The sequence below is a fragment of the Acipenser ruthenus genome, chromosome 20, assembly GCF_902713425.1.
Source record: "Acipenser ruthenus chromosome 20, fAciRut3.2 maternal haplotype, whole genome shotgun sequence".
In the NCBI taxonomy this organism is placed as follows: Eukaryota; Metazoa; Chordata; class Actinopteri; order Acipenseriformes; family Acipenseridae; genus Acipenser; species Acipenser ruthenus.
In genome coordinates this window covers 14,073,844-14,097,442 of record NC_081208.1, presented here as the reverse complement: position 1 = coordinate 14,097,442, position 23,599 = coordinate 14,073,844, and the positions used below count along the sequence as shown (strand labels likewise).

Genomic DNA, 23,599 nt, shown 5'->3' with positions numbered 1-23,599 from the left:
TCCTTGTTTTTATTCCAACAAAAGCCAAAAATAATAACAATAAACCACCCCTTTACTAGCGATGGTATCGGGGGGGAACAGGACAGGTTTTACAGTCCTGAACAACAAAATAAATAACACTCCTAAACCACAATCCTCCGTGCACGAAACTGTGCTCTTTCTCTGGGGTCGTGGTGAGTGCTGTGTTGTGATGTGTTGTGCTGTGAGGGACGTGCTCCGGGTCTAGTGCTGGCTCCGCGGCTGCAGCTCCCGACTCTTACTCCTCCTCTGATAACGACAAAACAAAACAATAACAAACACACAGGCTCCGGCTGGATATTGTTATCACCGCAAGGGGCCGTACTGACATAGTTGCTTCCCCTTTGTACCCAGAACCTCCTCCTTGCAAGCAACTACATGCAACTACGCGCTCCCCCTAATATGGTCACCTTCCGGTTTCCGCCTACCGTCAAGGCAGTCCATCTAGGAGGAAGCATACGATCAACCTTACCCAGTGCCTTTTTTGGTTGGAGGGAGATTTACAGTTCGAATTCTTTCTCTCTCTGTCACAGAGTCACAACTTCCTCTCTAGCTCACTTCTCTACAGCACTAGCAATGGAGATGGACAGCATTTATACTGGGCTGCAGAATCCCTCGGAGGACGTCTACTCCACAGTAAACACACCCCAGGGCAAGAGAGCAGGAGCAGAACAGGATTGTAAGTACCTAGGGGTCACATTTAAACATGTCCCACTTCACTTTACTACTGCTAAAAGTTTAGCTATTCACTGCAAGTTTGTACAAGTATTAGAAGCTAATGAAAAACATATTGCTTCACATGTGCTTTTGTTCCATTACTTTTTTCAACTTTATATCATACACATTTTTATAATGTTGTATTTCTTATCTGTTCAAAACATGGCAAACCAGGGTAAACTATGGTAAATGCATAGTAAACCCATATGGAAAGAACACATATTTTCAATATATAATACATATATGCAATGTAATTGTTTTATATGTTACATATATGCATCACATATCCATATATTGATGTACATGTATTCTTAATATGTTTTTAAATAAAAGCAAAATAGGAACATGCATGAAAAAAATAATGCAATAATACTAATTATGCAACATGATTAGTATGCCATATAAAGCTAGATGAATGTATTTATAGATAGACAGATAAGTAGATAAGGAAGTTTACAAACGAGAGGAGGCTATTCGGCCCATCTTGCTCATTTGGTTGTTATTATTATTATTATTATTATTATTATTATTTATTTCTTAGCAGACGCCCTAAACCAGGGTGACTTACAATTGTTACAAGATATTACATTATTTTTTACACATTATTGTTTACATACAATTACCCATTTATACAGTTGGGTTTTTACTGGAGCAATCTAGGTAAAGTACCTTGCTCAAGGGTACAGCAGCAGTGTCGCCCACCTGGGATTGAACCCACGACCCTCCGGTCAAGAGTCCAGAGCCCTAACCACTACTGCCCCATGCCTGTTAGTAGTTTATTGATCCCAGAATCTCATGAAGCAGCTTCTTGAAGGATCCCAGGGTGTCAGCTTCAACAACATTACTGGGGAGTTGGTTCCAGACCCTCACAATTTTCCTTGTAAAAAAGTGCCTCCTATTTTATGTTCTGAATGCCCTTTTATCTAATCTCCATTTGTGAATCCTGGTCCTTGTTTCTTTTTTCAGGTCGAAAACGTCCCCTGGGTCAACATAGTTAATACGTTTTAGGATTTTGAATGCTTGAAGCAGATCACCCCGTAGTCTCTTCTTCAAGACTGAATAGATTCAATTGTTTTAGCCTGTCAGCATATAACATGCCTTTTAAATCCGGGATAATTCTGGGTGCTCTTCTTTGCACTCTTTCTAGAGCAGCAATATCTTTTTTGTAGCAAGGTGACCAGAACTGAACACAAAATTCTAGATGAGGTCTTACTAATGCATTGTAAAGTTTTAACATTACTTCCCTTGATTTAAACACTTCTCACAATATATCCGAGCATCTTGTTGGCCTTTTTTATAGCTTCCCCGCATTGTCTAGATGAACACATTTCTGAGTCAATATAAACTCCTAGGTCTTTTTTTTTTTTATTTCAAACAGAGCTGACAAATTAAGTCATTTGTTCATCCCCGATCCTACTTTTAACTCGCATTTCATTTTTGCAGACGCATAATTTAACATTGTGTTTTTGTTATTTTCTCCACTAGTTTAACAGAGATGTCCTGACAGATTTTTTGAAGCATAAAAATGAATACCTAGTGCGGAGTGTACACTGATAGGAAGTCCTTCAGGCTCCTGCTCTGAGTATTTCGCCAAACATACCACAAAGCATTTTGAGATATTGGAGGATACACAAAAAAATGTAGTTTGGTATTACAGTGTCCACACTTCTGATAAAACGCACTACCTGATGCGCTTTAATTAGAAGCAGACTTGAGACTACCTCCTGAGGTGGTCTCGAGTCTGGTTCTCAAGTACGGTATTAAACACTGTGTAGTGTGGACGCAAACCGTATTTAGCACTTTTAAGCCGGCTTAAATGCAACTAATGCGGTTTAAAGACATAGTGAGGACAGGGCCATAGATTCCTTCTTTAATTTCAGTATCTCCCATATGATATTTATAATGCACATTTTTATTGCCTGCGTGCAGTACTTTACACTTTTCTCTATTAAATGTCATGTGCCGTGTGTCTGCCCAGTTCTAAATGCTGTCTAGATCATTTTGAATGACCTTTGCTGCTGCAACGGTGTTTACCACTCCTCCTATTTTTGTGTCGTCTGCAAATTTAGTTTGCTATGGTGTTTGCTTCCTATACCAGAATCTAAGTCATTAATGTAGATTAGGAATAGCAGAGGATCTAATGCTGATCTCGACTCTAGTACTGAGTGTCTGTGTCCATTCTCTTCCGGGTCTGACGTCACCATGAAGCTCTCCGTGACACACCCATACCATCTCATTTAACATTCTACTAAGGAACAACCCTGGAAAAAATAGTAGATTTTCTATCAATTACTACAACACTCTGTGCTTAAGAATGGTGGCAGGGAAAGATAAGCCTCAGTTGTCTCATGTTTAACTAAACCATTTGATACGGCTGTATTCTTTAATTTGTCCCTTTTTAGGCTTGTTCAAAGGGCTGCTACTTTTTCAAGTTTTATATTTTGATTGGATATTATACAAGCCCTGCTGCTTTGACCACATCCTGCATCAAGTAAAATCCCATGGCAATTGTTACGTAACAGTAATCCTTAAAACAAAATATGCTGCACGTAACTTTGACAGCACATCTGGCAAAAAAAATAAATAAATAAAGTGGTCCACCCTGTGAGAAGTGGCAGACATGCCTGGGTTCTGCATGCTCCTGTGCTGGGCTGAACAGTTACTGTATTTGGGATTGTAATTGTTTCATTATTCTAAATATCCTATTATGTGCGTTCTCCATCATTCTCTATTGTTTCTGTTTAGAACAGGTGTCTCCACCCAGTCGATCTGTGAGTCTTTGAAAGTCGATCTCACAGGTTTACTGATTGTTTTGTATTCACCGCAGTTTAAAGAATCATGTTTATATTTTTATTTTGAGATGCATGAAATACTTGTGCATCTGGCTTCGTTTTCAATTGCACTAAATAACTCTGCAGTTCTATCACTGCGTCCTCTTGTCTTTATTGGTCATGCGTGAGAGGGACACCAGTGTTTAGTCTTTAGTTTCTGCAGTAAGAGTCCAGGTTTGAAGAGTTGTGTTTGATTTCTGTTGGAAAGTGTCATGCAAGTAGCTTTGACTGATTTTTGTTCATAGACATCATTAAAAATGAGCGATGCAGCTGCTCCATCTAAAAAGAAACAAAAAAGACACATTATTTACATTCAGAATGGTAAAGTGAATTTGTGTTCCCTACAGTGAAAGATGCGTGTGTATGTCTTATATGCCATGCAAATATACCAAATAGTAAAAAGGGTCATTTGGAAAGACATCACACTACTGTGGCAGGCGCACGGGCGGGTTTACCCAATTAAACAATAAAACTTGACTACGCCACCTCTTTGATTTGCCAGGAGCAAGAGGAGCCCTGATAACAATGTCAGAATCTTTATTAGAGAGAACTAGCTCCCAGAAAAGTATAGAATTAGGTTCCCCACTCAAGTCTATTCAAATAAATGAACAACAAGGAGGCAGGTATTTGGTATAAAAAAAATACAAAGATTGGTTTTATTGCTCACAAAATAAAAACAAAACGCATAATAGTTTGCATATAACCAGACAATGGCAGTACCTCTAGCATCCACTAGATGAAAAAGTGTTGTTGCACCCTAGTAGAGACTTAAATGTATTTGCTTACGATTGTAAGTCGCCCTGGATAAGGGCGTCTGCTAAGAAATAGATATTACATTATACATCCAATAGTCCCGGCGTCTGTAGCAGCAGCAGCGCCCAGGAATTCGAAATATAAAAATACACAAAAACAGAAACACAAAGAAAACTAAACAAAAAAAAAAATCAAATACACAGTGCATCAAATCATAAAAGCACAAACAACTCAACAATACTAATCGTGCACCTAAAAATTAATAAAATAAAACCACACTCTAGTGATCCCGGGAACACAAGTTACCGTCACAGACCGCCGGGTAAAAAAACGGAATAGAACTAGTATTAATGGTGCAAGGTCTAGATAATCACTGCGGTCTTCTAAGCACTGCACAGCAAAAAGAATCAAGATTCTAATAATTACTAGTTCGATACAAAGATAGACAACCACACAAAAAGAAATGAAAGGACACTGCTTCCCGGATGCTTTCCATACACGCCACTCCACTATAGTGGCCGAAGTCTATTATTACCACAACTTTAAGTCAAAAACACTAGCAAATACTACCATTAGTATTTAGTTTTAAACCAGAACCCGATAATGGGTTTGCCAACGGGAAACAATGCCCAATCTACAATAACAAAAATACAAATGATAAAGAAAACCCTAAACAAAAAGAGATACAAAAGAACATCACAAAACCATGCAAACAAAACGTATTATAGAAACAGTGGTTCACACTAAACCCGCAGTGAGGACGCGGCTGTTTATGGCCACCACACTCCACGCCCGTCCTGCGCTCCTGGTAGTAGCACTGATAATGGGGGAAACACACACGTCCGGTCACAGCCTCATCCAACGAAAAACACACGGACCCAGAAAGAAAAGCTTATCCCACACAACTGCAGGGAATCGGTTTTTATTAGGTCAACAATCACCAGTTAATTAGGTGCAGTTACTACTTGATTCCATATGGCATCTTCGGTCCCACCCCCTACACTACAATACACAGGAAAATGTAACACCTCCCCGGTCTCGCGTACAGAAACAGCACACACCTGCAGAGCGACTACGCCAGTTCAGAGCGAGGAGCACAAAACAAATTAGAGGATACCTTTAGGGTCTTTTATTCAGAAACAGATAAAACAGCAGGAACATGGGTGCCAAGAAAATCACTCAAATCCATTTTAAAAGACATTTGTTTATTGTAAAATCCTAAAGTAGCCTTACATTGTTTACAAGGTACTTGTTTAAGAGACAATCATTCTATCCACATGTAGGTCATGAGATTTCGAAGGGTTAAACAAGGTTCATATTAATGAGGTCATGTATTAAAGTGTAACAACGCTGCTACCCAGCGAATAGAGGGAATATGCATTTTAAGTACATAGTAAAACTATCATAATACAAAAAAAATGAATATCATGGTCTATAAAAAGTCCACACACACACACAATGTCAGTGCAGGGGAGGGAACACAGAGATAGAGACAGAGAAACCAGCATCACAGTATAGCCTATTCTGTTTCACTTCCTAAATTCCTGTCGGCTATGGCCAGGCTAAAAACACTCCAGTCGCTCCCGTTCTTTATTCATCACCGGCATATCAGACCAGTACTGTCGGGATGCTCCATTTGCTGGTCCGTTTCACTCTCTCTTACTCGCCGTTCCAAACTCCAAACGCTGCATTCCCACTCCTGCACAGACAAACACAAACCCCAGGATGGCCATCCAGGCTGTAAAAACATGTGCTATTTATATTCAGGTGCGTAAATTGATCAATAATTCAGTTAGTCATTGCCCAATAAGGCAGATAAAGGGAAATGGGTGGAGAAGCCAACATAACGTGATACAAATCAATGATAAAGTGTCAGACAACATAAAGCATGCACTAATCTAATCAATAAAATCTAAAAAATAATAACAGACAAGTGTAAAATAAATGTGAACAGGCATTCTTGACCCTGTTACTGAGGGGTTTCCATTAAACAGCTCTCTTCAAACAAAGAAAGTAGGTGAATTGAAACTCATTATACAGGCTCAAAGCTACAGAATCAGGGAGGGGTACAGCTTATAAAACTAAATCCCAGACCCTAAAAAAAAAATCTTCTTGTAAAAAAGAAGGGCTGAATTTGTTTTTTGTAGCTTCCTCTTTACAGAAATAACCTCTAAAAAATGTTGAGTTGTTAAGTTTACAGGAAGACTATATAACCACTGTGCATTGAAATGAAACCAAGAGGAACACAGACAGAAACCACCGAATAACCACACACGCACGCACGCACGCACGCACACACACACACAGGAGCCACGCCCCCTGCTGCTTGCTGCAGCTCTGTCTCTGCTCAGCTCTGTCCCGCCACCACTCTGTTACAATATTCTATGTCAGCAATAAGACCCTCCACAGCGGGCATTACCAGGGATTATGGACTGTTTGGGTAATGGGGCCGAGATGAAGTTGTTACAGCACAACTTATTATTAATTTAATTTATTTTAAGGGTTTTAAAGCACTGTTAAAAAGAGCCTACTGTCTGATGCTCCGCTAGTAAAATGGTCAGATCAAAGTTGAAGTAATAACCAGAAAGTTTCTTTAGTATACTGTGTACTGTATCCTGAGCTGTGTTCTCTCTCTTCAGACCCCACCCCGCCTGTGAGTGCTGCTGGCAAAGCCTCTTCATACAGACGACCTGTACTGGTCCTCCTCATCCTGTGCTGTCTCTTACTGGCTGCCATCATCTCCCTCGCTGTCTATCGTGAGTATTCACACACTGCTGTTTGTTAGCAGGGTTTCAAATTGCTTTCAAACTTGTATTCACATAAATGGACTTGTGAAAAGAGCATTCAGATACCAGTTTCCCATGCCCAGTATGTGAAGCATGGACAGCGAATATCACTGCATTTCAGAGTCAGATTTACTGAACTGATTAATCAGCTTTAAACATGTATAGAACAAGCTGGTTGAGTGCATTCGACTGAACAAAACTGTAATTCACGCTTGTCTATTTGCTTTTTTCAGATTTCAAAACTAAAGAAGACCCTGAGAAATACACTACATTACTGAATCAGCTCCAGGACTTGAGCAGTGACTACAGCAACCTCAACAAGAATCATTCTGAATTGAAAAAGAGCAATACTGAGCTTTCTGTCAAATCATCAATCTTGGATAAATACTGTCCTCTCAAAGAAGGCTCTTCAAAGGGTGAGTTGTGAATTCTATACAATCCCATCATTATTATTATCATTAACAGACTGGACTATAAGGGAAAGAAGAGATAGAGGGAGATAGGCAACATTCACCTATCTACTGTGTCTGTCTGTCTGTCTGTTTCTCTCTCTCTCCATGGATCCAGACGGGTCAGGCTTGACTGGTTTGAAGAGCACAGCATCGACTGGGGATGGGGTACTCAATGGGGTATCAGTCTTGGCTGTCAGTCAAGTCACCACTGCCCCACCCCTAGTTCTGCATTCATCGAACATGGAAAATATGCAAGGAGGCAAGCAAGGGCTCTGAGTAATGAGATTAAATAGGGGGGAAAATAAAGCAGCCCTCCCCATTTATTGATCTGTCCCAGTACTAGTTGGAGGGGAGGGGAGATGCAGTATCCTTCTGAGAAAATCATGCTAATGGTAATGCTGAGAATCTAGCCCTGTGTTGTAGGTGCAGCCCCCTTCTTCAAATCTCCGGGCGTTTCTGTTTAACATGCACTGCTTCTTTCTCTCATTGTGCAGAGCGAGGTTGTTGTCCAGAGAAGTGGGTACCGTTCAATGGAAAGTGCTACAACTTCTCACCTGATACAATGGACTGGCACTCCAGCCGGGCTAGCTGTGTGTCAATGGGAGCAGACCTGGTGATTATAGAGGGCGAGGCAGAGCAGGTACAGTTTGACCATCATCTTTACAGATCTCTGTTTGTAAAGCTCTTGAAACACTAGGCAGCTTCCAGGAAACTGCTTTTCTGGCAGCTGTTGAAGCCACTAGCTGACTGTGATATTTTCAAACAATTTCAAACCAAGCTGCTCAAATCAAATTGCTTGAAAATGTCTCCACTACTCCAAGTAGTTTCTGGAAAAGTGGCTGGAAGTTGCCTGGGTTTCCTGGGTTTAAGTCTTCTACCCCCTGGCTTCTAGGGTCCTGCTGGCCATTCAGCTTCCATAGCCTAGACTAGAGATTCTCAAACTGCACAGCAGTATAGTAAATACTGAATGGATTGTAACAAGGCAGCGCATAGTGGCACAACTTGAAAATATAATTCATTTTTGTTTCCTTATTCCCAGAAAAATAATAATAGAAATAGTAGAGGTTCCTGCACACAAGTACTTTTTAATTGGCAGTACAGCAATCTCCAGCAACTCTTACAAATACATCAAGACAAGTCAGATAATGTTTGTCCAATGGCTGTTTATTAATACAATGATTTGTGATTTACACATGAGGTAGTTCAGGGGGAAATCTGGGACTAATAATACAACGAATCCTAGTGAGCCACTGCAGCATCACTAACTCCCACTTACTTGTAAGTCGGGGCCCCTTAAGATCACTATGCTTTTACCTGGTCTGTATTGAATTAACCAATTTTTCCTGACTATGGCTACAAAGACAGGCCAGGAACCTGACCCCCCCACCCCCCCCTCCACCCCAATTAGTGTCAGCATCAGCACGACCCCATGGTATCTAACTTACAAAGTCATGGCTAATTAATAACACTCCATAAATACATTAACACTATTAACAGGCCAACTATAAATACATTAAAAATATTAAAATAGCCAAACATGATGATTAAAAAAATAATTAAAACCTATATCATTAACCTGTGCAAACTCCCCGTTATTAAATTAGTAGCTATTTAATAACAATCAACACTACTTTCTTTAAGCCAGCCTCGCCCTAACCTGATCCACCCCCTGAAGCAGCACTGTAGGCAGAAATAATCTGAGTTTGCCCTCTACAATCTGTCTGGACACAGCACCTCAGCCTTTCATCTCCACAACCCCAGACAGCTCAAGTGTTCTGCTCACTTCAGGGGATCACAGAGGCTTGATCTTGAAATACACAGGGAGAGACGAAGCGCAGGTCACAGCAGCCTGTTCTCTAACCCTATTCTGCAGTTTTTAAATCTCCCGGAGATCATTTCAGTTTCGAGGGGGCATTTTGATTGGGAGTTTCCTGATTGCTCTCACTTGGCAATCCTCTCCCAATCGGACTGTTTGTCACTAATGTCTTAGGCATTCATATTCACTCCACACGTGTACAATAAAGAAACAAAATGGTGCTCAATTATAAAATATTACAAATCAAACAAAGAGAAACACAAACATCTAACAAAATAGAAATAAACCGTAATATGTGGCTGAATCAGAAAAACAAACTATTTAGTGAAAAAAGAATAGAAAACAAAATAACCCTGTTTCATGATATTGTTCTGTATCTCAGCGTCACAAGGCCTGTCTGTCACCTCAACAGTGAAAGTGAATTTTCTGGGGAGCCCCTGGGTCACCTCTGCGGACCTCCCGGAGTCCCTGTACCACAGTTTGAGAAGCACTGGCGCCCTGCCCCTTCAATCCCGGGGTGTGCATTTAGAGTCTGTGATTGTCACTGGTCTATCAGCAAACATTTCAACTGAATCAGATCACACCTGGCCTGCAGGAAACCATTTGACAGAAATTTACTGCAGAACATTTTGATGTGTATAAAAGAAATCCCTGTTCATACAGTTGTTTGTGTTTTGAGTGTAATAAATAACCCTGGGGTGTTGCCCCTCCGGTACACAATAGTGCCCTCCCACCCAAACCCTGCCCTCCTTCAATCCTGCAGAGAACACACTGACATCATGAACACAAGACAATGTGAGCTTTATGAAACCCCCACTGCCACAGACAGGCTCTCGTATAATCAGCTGAAAGCTACTCACCCCTCTTGCTGTCATTTAAAGGAAGGTTTGCTCTATTTTTAAAAGGGGGAGTGCTCTTATATTTCCACTAGGGGGCAGCTGACTGGTAGATCTCCACTACAATTGATAGGAGTATTTTCTGTTTAGAGATTCTTATTGAATGAAGCTAAAGCCCATCCAGGGAATCGCTACTGGATTGGCCTGACTGATGCTGTTACTGAAGGAGTCTGGCTCTGGGTGGACGACACTCCTCTCAATGACAAGGCAAAGTAAGAGCTTCAATCTCATTCTGAAATCACTTCTGAGGATTAAAAGGATACAGCAGCAAACAACCTAGTCATTTTCTACTGACATTGTGTGATACTGACTGGCATTGCTCCTCATCTCTTTCAGATACTGGTACGGTAAGGAGCCTAGTGACGATAAGGAAGGTTGGGACTCGTCCGGGCAGGATTGTGCAGACCTTATGTACATGTCAGATACCCTCAAAGTCTGGTTTGATCAATCGTGCACACAGCAACCCAACAGAAGGATTTGTGAAACCATGGCAGTGATAATCAATATATAAAACAAAAGTGGGTCTGTTTCACTTTGTCTCTCTATTTAGATAGCAAACAGGCTACAAAATGAATGCCACAGGTTACTTACATTTCACTTTATAAACTATGGTATCCAAGTATTTGTATAAAATATATAAAAAATACACATAAAAAATCAAACCATAGCTTTTATAAAGAGTTTGTTGATTCAAATGTCATTTTGATATATATATATATACACTACCGGTCAAAAGTTTTAGAACACCCCCATTTTTCCAGTTTTTATTTAAATTTAAGCAGTTCAAGTCCAGTGAATAACCTGAAATGGTACAAAGGTAAGCGGTAAACTGCCAGAGGTTAAAAAAAAAAGTTTAGGTTACCAAAAACTGAAAAATAATGTACATTTCAGAGTTATACAAAAAGGCCTTTTTCAGGGAACAAGTAATGGGTTAACAACTTACAGCTGTTCTGCAGCAATGGAAGTAAATTAAGCCTTGAAAGTTGATGCTAACAATTCCTACAGGTGTCCCAACTTTTGTTGATTACTTACAAACCCTCTGTCTGTATAAAAACAGTGATGGAACAGACTGTGTTACTACACCCTCTTAAGCATTATTTGGACAGTATTGTACTGCAGGAAGTAGTATATTGCTCTCATAATGGCGAGAAAAAGGCAATTAACAAAGGAAGACAGACAGACCATTATAACCCTTAAAAGTGTAGGTCTTTCCTTTAGAGAAATTGCAAAGAAAGCCAAGGTGTCAGTAAGTATAGTTTCCTCCACATCAAAAGGCACTTGGAAACTGGAGGAAACTCTGACAGGAAGAGGTCTGGCAGACCCAAAGCCACAACAGAATCAGAAGACAAGTTTCTGAGAGTCAACAACTTGCGTGATAGGCGGCTCACAGGACAACAGCTTCAAGCACAGCTTAACACTGGTCGAAGTAAGCAAGTCTCAGTTTCAACTGTGAAGAGAAGACTTCGAGCTGCAGGTTTGACAGGTCGAGTGGCAGTAAGAAAGCCATTGCTAAGATGGCAAAATAAGAAAAAGAGGCTTGCCTTGGCCATGAAGCACCGCCAGTGGACTACTGAAGACTGGAAGAAGGTCTTATGGACCGATGAATCAATATTTGAAATCTTCGGTTCATCACGCAGGGTTTTTGTACGCCGTCGAGTAGGCGAAAGGATGGTTCCTCGGTGTGTGACACCAACTGTCAAACATGGAGGATGAAGCGTGATGGTCTGGGGCTCTTTTGCTGTATCCAGAGTCGACGACTTGCACAGAGTGACTGGCACCCTGAACCAAAACTGCTACCACAGCATTTTGCAGCGCCATGCAATACCCTCTGGTATACGCCTAGTTGGTCAGGGGTTCATCCTACAGCAAGATAATGATCCAAAACATACCTCCAGGCTTTGTCAGAACTACCTTAGAAGAACAAGACGGTAGGCTTCAAATCATGGAATGGCCAGCACAGTCTCCAGACTTAAACCCCATCGAGCTGGTTTGGGATGAACTGGACAGAAGGGTGAAAGCAAAGCAACCTACAAGTGCAACACATTTGTGGGAACTTCTGCAACAGTGTTGGGAAGAACTTTCAGAACAATATTTGATTTCCATTGTAGAAATAATGCCACGAGTGTGTTCGGCTGTTATATCTGCAAAAGGTGGCTACTTTGATGAGTCAAAAATTTAGATTAAATTTTGTTAAACAAAACAATTCCATGATTTCTTTTTTTATCCCCAATTGTTTATTTGTTCTATGCTTTAATTTCAGAGTACATTGAGACATTAAACTGCGTAAATTTCAATAAAAACTGGAAAAATGGAGGTGTTCTAAAACTTTTGACCGGTAGTGTGTGTATATATATATATATATATATATATATATATATATATATATACAGACATGCTCAAATTTGTTGGTACCCTTACAGCTCATTGAAATAATGCTTCATTCCTCCTGAAAAGTGATGAAATTAAAAGCTATTTTATCATGTATACTTGCATGCCTTTGGTATGTCATAGAATAAAGCAAAGAAGCTGTGAAAAGAGATGAATTATTGCTTATTCTACAAAGATATTCTAAAATGGCCTGGACACATTTGTTGGTACCCCTTAGAAAAGATAATAAATAATTGGATTATAGTGATATTTCAAACTAATTAGTTTATTTAATTAGTATCACACATGTCTCCAATCTTGTAATCAGTCATTCAGCCTATTTAAATGGAGAAAAGTAGTCACTGTGCTGTTTGGTATCATTGTGTGCACCACACTGAACATGGACCAGAGAAAGCAAAGGAGAGAGTTGTCTGAGGAGATCAGAAAGAAAATAATAGACAAGCATGGTAAAGGTAAAGGCTACAAGACAATCTCCAAGCAGCTTGATGTTCTTGTGACAACAGTTGCAAATATCATTAAGAAGTTTAAGGTCCATGGAACTGTAGTCAACCTCCCTGGGCGCGGCCGCAAGAGGAAAATCGACCCCAGATTGAACAGAAGGATAGTGCGAATGGTAGAAAAAGAACCAAGGATAACTGCCAAAGAGATACAAGCTGAACTCCAAGGTGAAGGTACGTCAGTTTCTGATCGCACCATCCGTCGCTTTTTGAGCGAAAGTGGGCTCCATGGAAGAAGACCCAGGAGGACTCCACTTTTGACAGAAAAACATAAAAAAGCCAGACTGGAATTTGCTAAAATACATATTGACAAGCCACAATCCTTCTGGGAGAATGTCCTTTGGACAGATGAGTCAAAACTGGAGCTTTTTGGCAAGTCACATCAGCTCTATGTTCACAGACGAAAAAATGAAGCTTTCAAAGAAAAGAACACCATACCTACAGTGAAACATGGAGGAGGCTCGGTTATGTTTTGGGGCTGCTTTGCTGCGCCTGGCACAGGGTGCCTTGAATCTGTGCAGGGCACAATGAAATCTCAAGACTATCAAGGCATTCTGGAGTGAAACGTACTGCCCAGTGTCATAAAGCTCTGTCTCAGTCGCAGGTCATGGGTCCCAAATGACCCAAAACACACAGCTAAAAGCACCCAAGAATGGATAAGAACAAAACATTGGACTATTCTGAAGTGGCCTTCTATGAGTCCTGATCTGAATCCTATTGAACATCTATGGAAAGAGCTGAAATTTGCAGTCTGGAGAAGGCACCCATCAAACCTGAGACAGCTGGAGCAGTTTGCTCAGGAAGAGTGGGCCAAACTACCTGTTAACAGGTGCAGAAGTCTCATTGAGAGCTACAAAAAACGTTTGATTGCAGTGATTGCCTCTAAAGGTTGTGCAACAAAATATTAGGTTAGCGGTCCCATCATTTTTGTCCATGCCATTTTCATTTGTTTTCTTATTTACAATATTATGTTGAATAAAAAATCAAAAGCAAAGTCTGATTTCTATTGGAATAAACAATGGTGGATGCCAATTACTTTTGTCAGTTTCAAGTTATTTCAGAGGAAATTGTGCATTCTTCGTTTTTTGTGGAGGGGTACCAACAAATTTGAGCACGTCTGTATATATATATATATATATATATATATATTACAGCTCTGGAAAAAATTAAGAGCCTACTGCAAATTTTTCTTAAATCAGCATCTCTTCATGTATGGCAGCCATTCCATTCCAGTTTCTGTTGAATTCCAACACAGGCACACTTCATTCTATTGAATGAGCTACTGATTAGTGGATCACCTGAACCAAATCTTATTTAACGAGGAAAAGTATAAAAACCACTCCTGTGGTCATCACTATCCTCTTGCAATAGGACCAGCTGGATGGCAAAACAGTGCTAGTAGTACCTCAAAAGTAATTGGAATCAAAAAATAACTATTGACCATGCCCAAAGAGTTGAAAAGGAAAGTTTTGAGTGAGGAAAAGAAGGGTTCAGTTCTGGCTTTACTGGCAGAGGAATACAGTGAGCGTCGGGTTGCTTCCATCCTTAAAATTTCAAAGACGGCGGTTCATAAGAACAAGGTCAAGCAGCACACATTGGGGACAACAAAGCTACAGACCGGCAGAGGGCGAAAACGACTCTCCACTGACCGGGATGACCGCCAACTCATTCGAATGTCACTCAGCAACCGTAGGATGACATCAAGTGACCTACAAAAAGAAAGGCAAACGGCAGCTGGGGTGAAGTGCACGGCGAGGACGGTTCAATGCTCCATGCCACACAGCCAGGTCAATCAAGGTGTGGATGGAGGACCACCAGATCAAGACCCTGTCATGGCCAGCCCAATCTCCAGACCTGAACCCCATTGAAAACCTCTGGAATGTGATCAAGAAGAAGATGGATGGTCACAAGCCATCAAACAAAGCCGAGCTGCTTGAATTTTTGCGCGAGGAGTGGCATAAAGTCACCCAACATCAATGTGAAAGACTGGTGGAGAGCATGCCAAGACGCATGAAAGCTGTGATTGAAAATCAGGGTTATTCCACCAAATATTGATTTCTGAACTCTTCCTAAGTTAAAACATTAGTATTGTGTTGTTTCAAAATGAATATGAACTTATTTTCTTTGCATTATTCGAGGTCTCACAACACTGCATCTTTTTTGTTATTTTGACCAGTTGTCATTTCCTCAAATAAATGCTCTAAATGACAATATTTTTATTTGGAATTTGGGAGAAATTTTGTCAGTAGTTTATAGAATAAAACAGAAATGTTCATTTTACCCAAACACATACAAATAAATAGTAAAACCAGAGAAACTGATAATTTTGCAGTGGTCTCTTAATTTTTTCCAGAGCTGTATATATCTAAAATTTCCCCTGACGTTTGCAATCATTTATAAAAACAGATATAGAGAACAAAATTTGGGGATGCATGATCATTTTTAATGACATACAATAATTGTGAGGCTCCAATATGATATTTTCATTTTTTAGGTCTGGCAACACTGTTAGGGAGCACTTTGCATGGAGGGGATGGGATGGGAATGCAGAGTTAGGGTCAGTGTTGCCAGATCTGAAAAATGAAAATATCATATTGGAGCCTCAAAATTATATTATGTATTATATTACGTATATTAAGTATTTTAAGATCTATATGATATAAATATAGGCTTGTAGCAGGGGAGACCTGGACTGACTATCTGGCACATGCGTATTGCTGCAGGTAGAGGGCAGCAGTCTCCTATGATCCGCCTGTCAGTCATGGCGATGACACGGAGAGGTGGGGAAGAGGGTGTGTGTGTGCTTTCCCTCTCTCTGAGTGGCTGAGAGGGGGGCCTTGGGAGATTGCTCGGCCCTTAAGAACGGTGCTTTAGGTGCACTCGGGTGGCCGGATTGGGGAACACACCGTGACCTGACCGCAGACGTCAGGTGTTAAAAAGGAGGAAAACGAGGCAAGTCTGGCTGAGGATAACAGCCGGCCTGAAAATAATTAAACGAGAAATCAAAATACATAGCTACACACCCAAGGGGACGGGTTTAGTTATATGGGGGAACTCCGGCCATCCCAGTGTAAAGCAAGCGAGCGTAGGACGGAGGCTCGTGCTGACCGGCTTAGCGGCAGTGAGGGCACTGCGTAAGCGGAACTTTTGTTTGTAGGTTTATTACTGTGATTTATTTTCCCTTTTTCTTTCGCCTTTGGTTTTCATTATTATTTACGAGCACCTGTTGTGGTACAAGCCGTGGTGCTGGTTACTGTCGCCAGTATCCAGTCCACGGACAACAACGCCATCTCCTGGACGCAATAAATCAGTGCGCCTGAGCGGCGTTTCTAATAAAATACTGTCTCCTGGTGTCAGTGAGTTGCCCACCACCCTCCCACAAGGCTATACATAATAGGAAAGAAAATTATACTAAATGGGCTTCAACATGTTTGCAGCAATAGTATACAATTAGGAAACCATACAAGAAAGATTTGAGCCACTTTCATGCTCCCAGGCAGAGTATCTCTCTGTAAACTCTTTATTTCTGTTGCATTCACCAGTCAGTCTGGGTGTCTACATAATAATATTACTATTGCCTAAATCAATTGAAACACTGTAATGCAAAGGATGCATCTCCCACTCCTTACGATAGCACTGTGGTCTGCGGACGGTGTTTTGCCTTTGTGGTCGACTCACACGGACAACATGCCTCACATGTCGAACTGTTCCTATCCAAATTTAAATAACTTTAGCATAACAGAGGTAGAAGTGTTAACGGGACTAGGAGCTCTTAAAATAAACAAATCCCCTGGGCCGGATGAGATCCTCCCAATAGTACTCAAAGAAATGAAAGAAGATATTTATAAACCGTTAACCAAGATCATGCAACAATCTCTTGACACAGGGGTTGTACCAACAGACTGGAGAATTGCAAACGTAATACCGATCCACAAAAAGGGAGATAAAATCGCACCAGGTAACTACAGACCAATAAGCCTGACTTCTATTATATGTAAACTTATGGAAACTATAATAAGATCCAAAATGGAAAATTACCTATATGGTAACAATATCCTGGGAGACAGTCAGCATGGTTTTAGGAAAGGGAGATCGTGTCTAACTAACCTGCTTGATTGCAACATCAACAATGGATAACTGCAAAGCATACAACATGGTTTATTTAGATTTCCAGAAAGCTTTTGACAAAGTCCAGCATAAAAGATGAATCCTCAAACTGCATGCAGTAGGGATTCAAGGAAATGCATGCACATGGATTAGGGAGTGGTTAACAAAGTACTGATTAGAGGAAAAACCTTAAAATGGAGTGAGGTAACCAGTGGTGTACCACAGAGATCAGTATTAGGTCCTCTGTTATTCCTAATCTACATTAATGATTTAGATTCTGGTATATTAAGCAAACTTGTTAAATTTGCAGATGACACAAAAATAGGAGGAGTGGCAAACACTGTTGCAGCAGCAAAGGTCATTCAAAATGTGCATTATAAATAGGGCTTCTGATTATCGGTTTTAACCGATAAAACCCAATAAAACACCCCTGATACAAAAAAAAATGAAGGTCAAATGAAAAATGGAGAGACAGAATGAAGGGTGGTAATAGAGAAGGTCAGACAGCTAATGAACAGCTAGGAGACAGAATGAAGGGTGGTGTGTATATACAGTGCCTTGCAAAAGTATTCAGACCCCTGACCAATTCTCTCATATTACTGAATTACAAATAGTACATTGAAATTTCGTTCTGTTTGATATTTTATTTTAAAACACTGAAACTCAAAATGAATTATTGTAAGGTGACATTGGTTTTATGTTGGGAAATATTTTTAAGAAAAATAAAAAACTGAAATATCTTGCTTGCATAAGTATTCAACCCCTGTGCTGTGGAAGCTCCCAGTTTACACCAATGAAAGAAATTGCCCTAACGAGGACACAATTACCTCATCATTGGCCTCCACATGTGAACCATTAAAGTTGCTGTCACATTTTCTGGATAAAAACTCCAGTGTTGAAGGGTCATTGGTCAGGCTGTGAATCTGAAGGAAAATGAAGACCAAAGAGCATTCTACAGAAGTTAGAGATAAAGTAATACAAATGCATAGATTAGGGAAAGGGTACAAAATAATATCCAAGTGTTTGGATATCCCAGTGAGCACAGTGGATCAATAATCAGGAAGTGGAAGCTGCATCACACCACCCAGGCACTGCCAAGAAAAGGCCGTCCCTCAAAACTCAGCGCTCAAACAAGGAAGAGACTTGTGAGAGAAGCCACAGAGAGGCCAACAGTCACTTTGAAGGAGCTACAGAGTTCAGTGGCTGGGAGTGGAGTAATGGTGTACCAGTCAACCATATCAAGAGCTCTGCATAACACTGGCCTGTATGGAAGGGTGGCAAGAAAGAAGCCGTTACTCAAAAAGTACCATATGAAAGCACGTCTGGAGTTTGCCAGAAAGCATGAGAGTGACCCAGCTGCGATGTGGGAAAAGGTTTTGTGGTCAGATGAGACCAAGATAGAGCTTTTTGGCCAAAACTCAAAGCGCTATGTGTGGCTCAAACCTAACACTGCCCATGCCTCAAGACACACCATCCCTACAGTGAAGTATGGTGGTGGCAGCATTATGCTGTGGGGATGCTTCTCATCAGCAGGGACTGGGCATCTTGTTAAAATTGAAGGAAGAATGGATGGAGCAAAATACAGGGAAATACTGCAAGAGAACCTGCTTCAGTCCGTTAAAAAAATGAAGCTTGGGAGGAAATTCACCTTTCAGCAGGACAATGATCCCAAGCACAAGGCCAAAGCAACATTGGAGTGGCTCAAGAACAAAAAGGTGAATGTCCTACAGTGGCCCAGTCAAAGTCCTGATCTCAATCCCAGTGAGAATCTGTGTCACTATTTGAAAATTGCGGTCCACAAGCGTCGTACAACCAACCTGAACAACCTGGAGCAAATCTGCCAAGAAGAATGGGCCAAAATCACTTTGACACTGTGTGCAAAGCTGGTACATACTTACTCCAAAAGACTTAAAGCTGTTATTGCAGCGAAAGGTGGTTCTACCAAATATTACAGTTTTTCCCAATTGTTTACACACGTTTGCTGAATCTTTGGCTCATTTTCCCAAAACTCTAAACACAAAACCACAAACACAAAATGCAAAACTCTACAAATCTCTAGCAAAAGCAAAAACACTGCATTCAAAACTGTTTTATTCCCTCCAAGCTGTCCAGGGACATTCACAATGGCACGGTGGCCAATAATGTTCCGTCCCCGTCCCCTTCTTTTGGCTAGGTTGAAGCCAGCCTCATCAATGTAAATATAAACGTGCTGAATGGCAGCGGCATCCAGCTCCAAGACTCTCTGAAACAGACAACAAGACAATATGTGAAATAGACCTAGAGCAATCAATATGGTGAGGCACAATACACTGGATTACAGTACTGTAATGTGTCTATACAGTGCTGATATGATAGTAAATTCACAGTATAGTACTTACTTGCACATATTCATAGCGCTGTTCTTTAACCCTCTCTGAGTTTCGCTCAAATGGCACCCTGTAGACCTGTTTCATCCAGATTCGGTTGCGCTGTAATACACGGTCCAATGTAGACAAGCCCACCTGGTGAATGTTATTGAATATTGTATTGTCTGCAGTTATGTGGTTCTGGATTTCTCGTAGTCTAATGGTATTGTTTGCCACCACCATGTTCACAATAGCGGTCTCCTGTTCTGGTGTGAACAGCCGGTGTCTTCCACCATGGCCTGGCCGTCTCTCAGTTCTGCAGAAGATCCACAAATATGATATGATTGGTTACAGTAAGCTAAAATAATCTATTTTCTTTCAATATGAAATGACATTACTGTAACATTGGCCAACAGTCACTGAGTAACATAGGCCTACTGATATGTCGGACTGCAGTATACTACAGTATACATACATAAAGAGCATAGTGTAGATGGTAGGTAACTTACCGGTTCTCATTTCTGAATGTACAGATGATAGATGCAACCGTGTAGCGGCTCAGGTTGGGCTGAACTCTCTGCCCAGCCTCCCTCATACTCAATCCATGGTTGAGCACATGGTCAACCAATGTGGCCCTGATCTCATCTGAGACAATTGTCCTTCCTCGTCCTCGTCCTCCTCTTCCTCCTCTTACTCTCACTCCTTGACCTCTAGCTCTTGCTTCACCATTGACTTCCATTTTCCTCCAAAACAGGAGAGCTCATCTGTGGCCTTTTCTAGTGCTAAAGCTCTGATTTCTAAGTGAACAATTAAGCAACTAGTGTTTACACCTGTGAGGAGTGGGTGTTGCCAATTGGTGTATAGAGCTTGGCATTGTGATTGGCGTTGCTTTCTAAAGGGACTACAGATATTTTAATTTTGAATGTTGTGCCTAATGTAGAGAACTGTGTGTAGTGTTTTGCAAAAAGTGTGATATAGAATTGGAAACTGAGTGTAAAGCAGGAATTGTGCTTGCAATTTTGCAGACTTGGTTTAGGGATTTGGTACATGAGTTTCAGGTTTCGGTGATTGCGTTTCAAGTTCCAATTTTAGTGTGTAAACAATTGGGAAAAACTGTAATGTGTGGGGGTTGAATACTTATGCAAGCAAGATACTTCAGTTTTTTTATTTTTCTTAAAAATATTTCCCAACATAAAACCAATGTCACCTTACAATAATTGATTTTGAGTTTCAGTGTTTTAAAATAAAATATCAAACAGGACGAAATTTCAATGTACAATTTGTAATTCAGTAATATGAGAGAATTGGTCAGGGGTCTGAATACTTTTGCAAGGCGCTGTATATACTAACTGAAGTACCCGATGCTGCCCGGGGAAATTCAATATTTCAATATTTCATGCATGACAAATGGGGGAACGGTAGCCTTATGGTTTCCTATAAGTTACCAATGTACATGGCTACTGTAGTGATCCAGCAATGGGGTTACTAAATAAAGTCAACATTTTGGATCCAAACATAGCCCTGGACCTTCCCCTGGATGAAAGAGGAGGCCATGCAAAGTCTGGTTTCACTGGCTCCTGCAGGGTCCGGATGCAGAAAGGAACAGACAGACAGACAAACTTTCTTCTTTATATATTACGATAGAGAAGGTCACACAGCTAATGAACAGCTTAGGAGACTGACTTTCTTTCCCTGCAGGCTTTTTGATTTTGTCATATTAATAAATAAAATAAATAAATACCTACGTCACATACATACATAAATACACCCGATTATCTCAACGCTTTTTTTGCAGGCATGAATATCAATAATAATTTGTAATGAAGTATAACTACCATAGCTATAAAAAGGTTCTATATCTATGATAACTACTAATATAGCATTTTTTAAACGAACAATTAAAACATTAAGGATTTTTTTCTGTAACTTTAATAATAAAGCATGTTGCAAATACTAAGATGGTTTGCAAACCTAAAACTTACACAGAGAAACCGACAAAGGAAAAAAAATTATGTACTTTCCATTGCATATGTATACAGATATTTTAACTCAGCATTCCAGGAAAATAACAAGGGAAATTAAAAACTACGTTTTAAGTGACATTAAGAGCTGATGTCACAGGTGGGGTGACCCGAGATAACAGGACGATAATACCTATGTAGCCGACAACTACGCCACCTTGTTTTTATTAAGGCAAGGACCTTAGTTACCGAATGATAATTATACTCTCCCATTCAGGTTCTTTGATCCCCAGGTTCCCACACACACAATGAAACTGTAATCGGGTAAAACAAATTTTATTGTTCGACAGGGTACTAAAAATATGGTATAAAAAGAGATCACTAGACTAAAATCATAAAAAGGACTACAAAAAACAGAACACACCGTAGGCCTCGAATACACCCAGAAGGGTGGTACGGGGCCAACCAGCGTAGGTAAGAAGTTTCCTTTTTTTTGCAATAAAAAATAAAACTAGGAATTTGTCCATCTGTGTAAACAATAACACAAGTAATCCTTTCTTCTTATTTCTTTCAGCGCGGGTAGAATTCAGAATATAACCTCTCTCCCAGATCCGTGGGGAGAAAAGCCCAGGAGTGCAAGAGCTGGGACACCAACCTAACCTGTATCTTGTTCCAGAAACAGTGCAATAACAGCAGCTAGTGAACAAAAGAAAACAGAAAAAATTAAAGTGTCCAAATTAAATCAACAATAAAAGTAACAAAAAAAAAAACACAAATGTAAATCCCTTTGGTTATGTTTTGTTTAGATAAGAGCTATGTTGGTTATCACATATAGTAACAGCCACAAAATACAGCCTTCCGTCCTATACTGACCCGCACAAAAAGATAAGAATGAAAAAAAAAGTTTTTCCAAACCCGTTGGATCCAATGATTAAAACTCTGGCCAGTTCCCTCAGCAGCGTTCCAGCCAGAAGAAAAATAATCCAGCAAACAGTCGACTTCCCAAGATGATTCCTCCAAGGCTACGCGCTTCTGCCTGCACGCACTCTTGTTGCCCTGTCCAGTCTTCTGTTTCATGTCTCCATGTCTCTTCCTTCCTGTCTCAACTCTCTGCCTTATATAGTCCCACCTGGAGCGCCATTGGCTGTGGCACTAACCAGACGGGGCTTCCTGTTACTAGGCAGAACTGCACCCTGTCCATGAATCAGCACAGCAAAAAGAGGAGCAGATTCCACACAATTTAAAATATACAATTGTGGCAGAGCAGGGCTCTGCCCTTAGAAATACTGGCAGGGAAGGAGTTAAATTCTCCTCCCTGCCCAGATTGATTGTGTCAGGTGGGAGCAATCAGTTAATTAATCATCCAATTAAGGACCCAGCCACCTGGCATAAAAGGAGGCCTCAGCCTCTCATTTAGGAGGAGAGTTCTAGAAGGAGAAGAGTGTTTTTGTGTGTGCTGTTTTTCTGTTGGTTTGTGTTTGAAACCAGTGAAGGCAACGCCCAGCCTGGAAACTGTATTTTTAAGTTTTGTTTTGTGTTGATTGTTTCTGTTTAAAACCTTTTTGTTTGGCCCTAGCGCCTGTTTATTTTGTATTTTTTGTTTATTAAAAAGCTTTATTTTGAACTTTAAAACTGTCTCTGAGTCTCAACCTCTGTCATCTTGTCACAACAATATAAACACACAGGAACTCATTAAAATTTGTCACTTGTGACACTGACAAAGTTGAAAAACACGGGAAATTGTCAGGTAAGACCGCCACCACGCTCTTACTTTACCCATGTTCTGACAAGGCTTTCCAGCACACACTGCTTAACTGGTACAGGAGGTAGGTTCACTTCAGACAGCATAGGTAGTCCCCACCACTGGGCAGGTCAGTGGGGTGCTGAGGATTCAAAAGTTCTCTGAAACAGCCCAATTCAGTAGATATCCTTTAGAAGTTTTGATGAGTGATTGAAACAACTGTAGTAATGACTGTTGACTGTGATATGTGTTTAATCTCTTCATTTTTGTAATTATTCCAGTGAAATTGTG

The 23,599-nt window shown here is 40.5% G+C and overlaps 1 protein-coding gene across 3 annotated transcripts in view; it reads left to right on the top strand.

The window, feature by feature from the left end:
* The window catches only part of LOC117425268 (CD209 antigen-like protein E), a 54,721-nt gene that overhangs the window by 6,226 nt on the left and 24,896 nt on the right, over nt 1–23,599 (top strand). Inside the window, exons 2-8 of one of the 3 annotated variants that reach the window (XM_058993530.1) lie at nt 552–697; nt 6,959–7,075; nt 7,339–7,521; nt 8,052–8,197; nt 10,360–10,481; nt 10,606–10,787; nt 22,142–23,129. In XM_058993530.1, coding sequence (XP_058849513.1) covers nt 595–697; nt 6,959–7,075; nt 7,339–7,521; nt 8,052–8,197; nt 10,360–10,481; nt 10,606–10,780 — 846 coding nt within the window. In that variant the 5' untranslated portion in view covers nt 552–594 and the 3' untranslated portion in view covers nt 10,781–10,787; nt 22,142–23,129. Of the gene's footprint in view, nt 1–551; nt 698–6,958; nt 7,076–7,338; nt 7,522–8,051; nt 8,198–10,359; nt 10,482–10,605; nt 12,473–22,141; nt 23,130–23,599 lie in introns of those variants that run through there. The other 2 variants (XM_058993529.1, XM_058993531.1) reach the window with 2 other exon arrangements.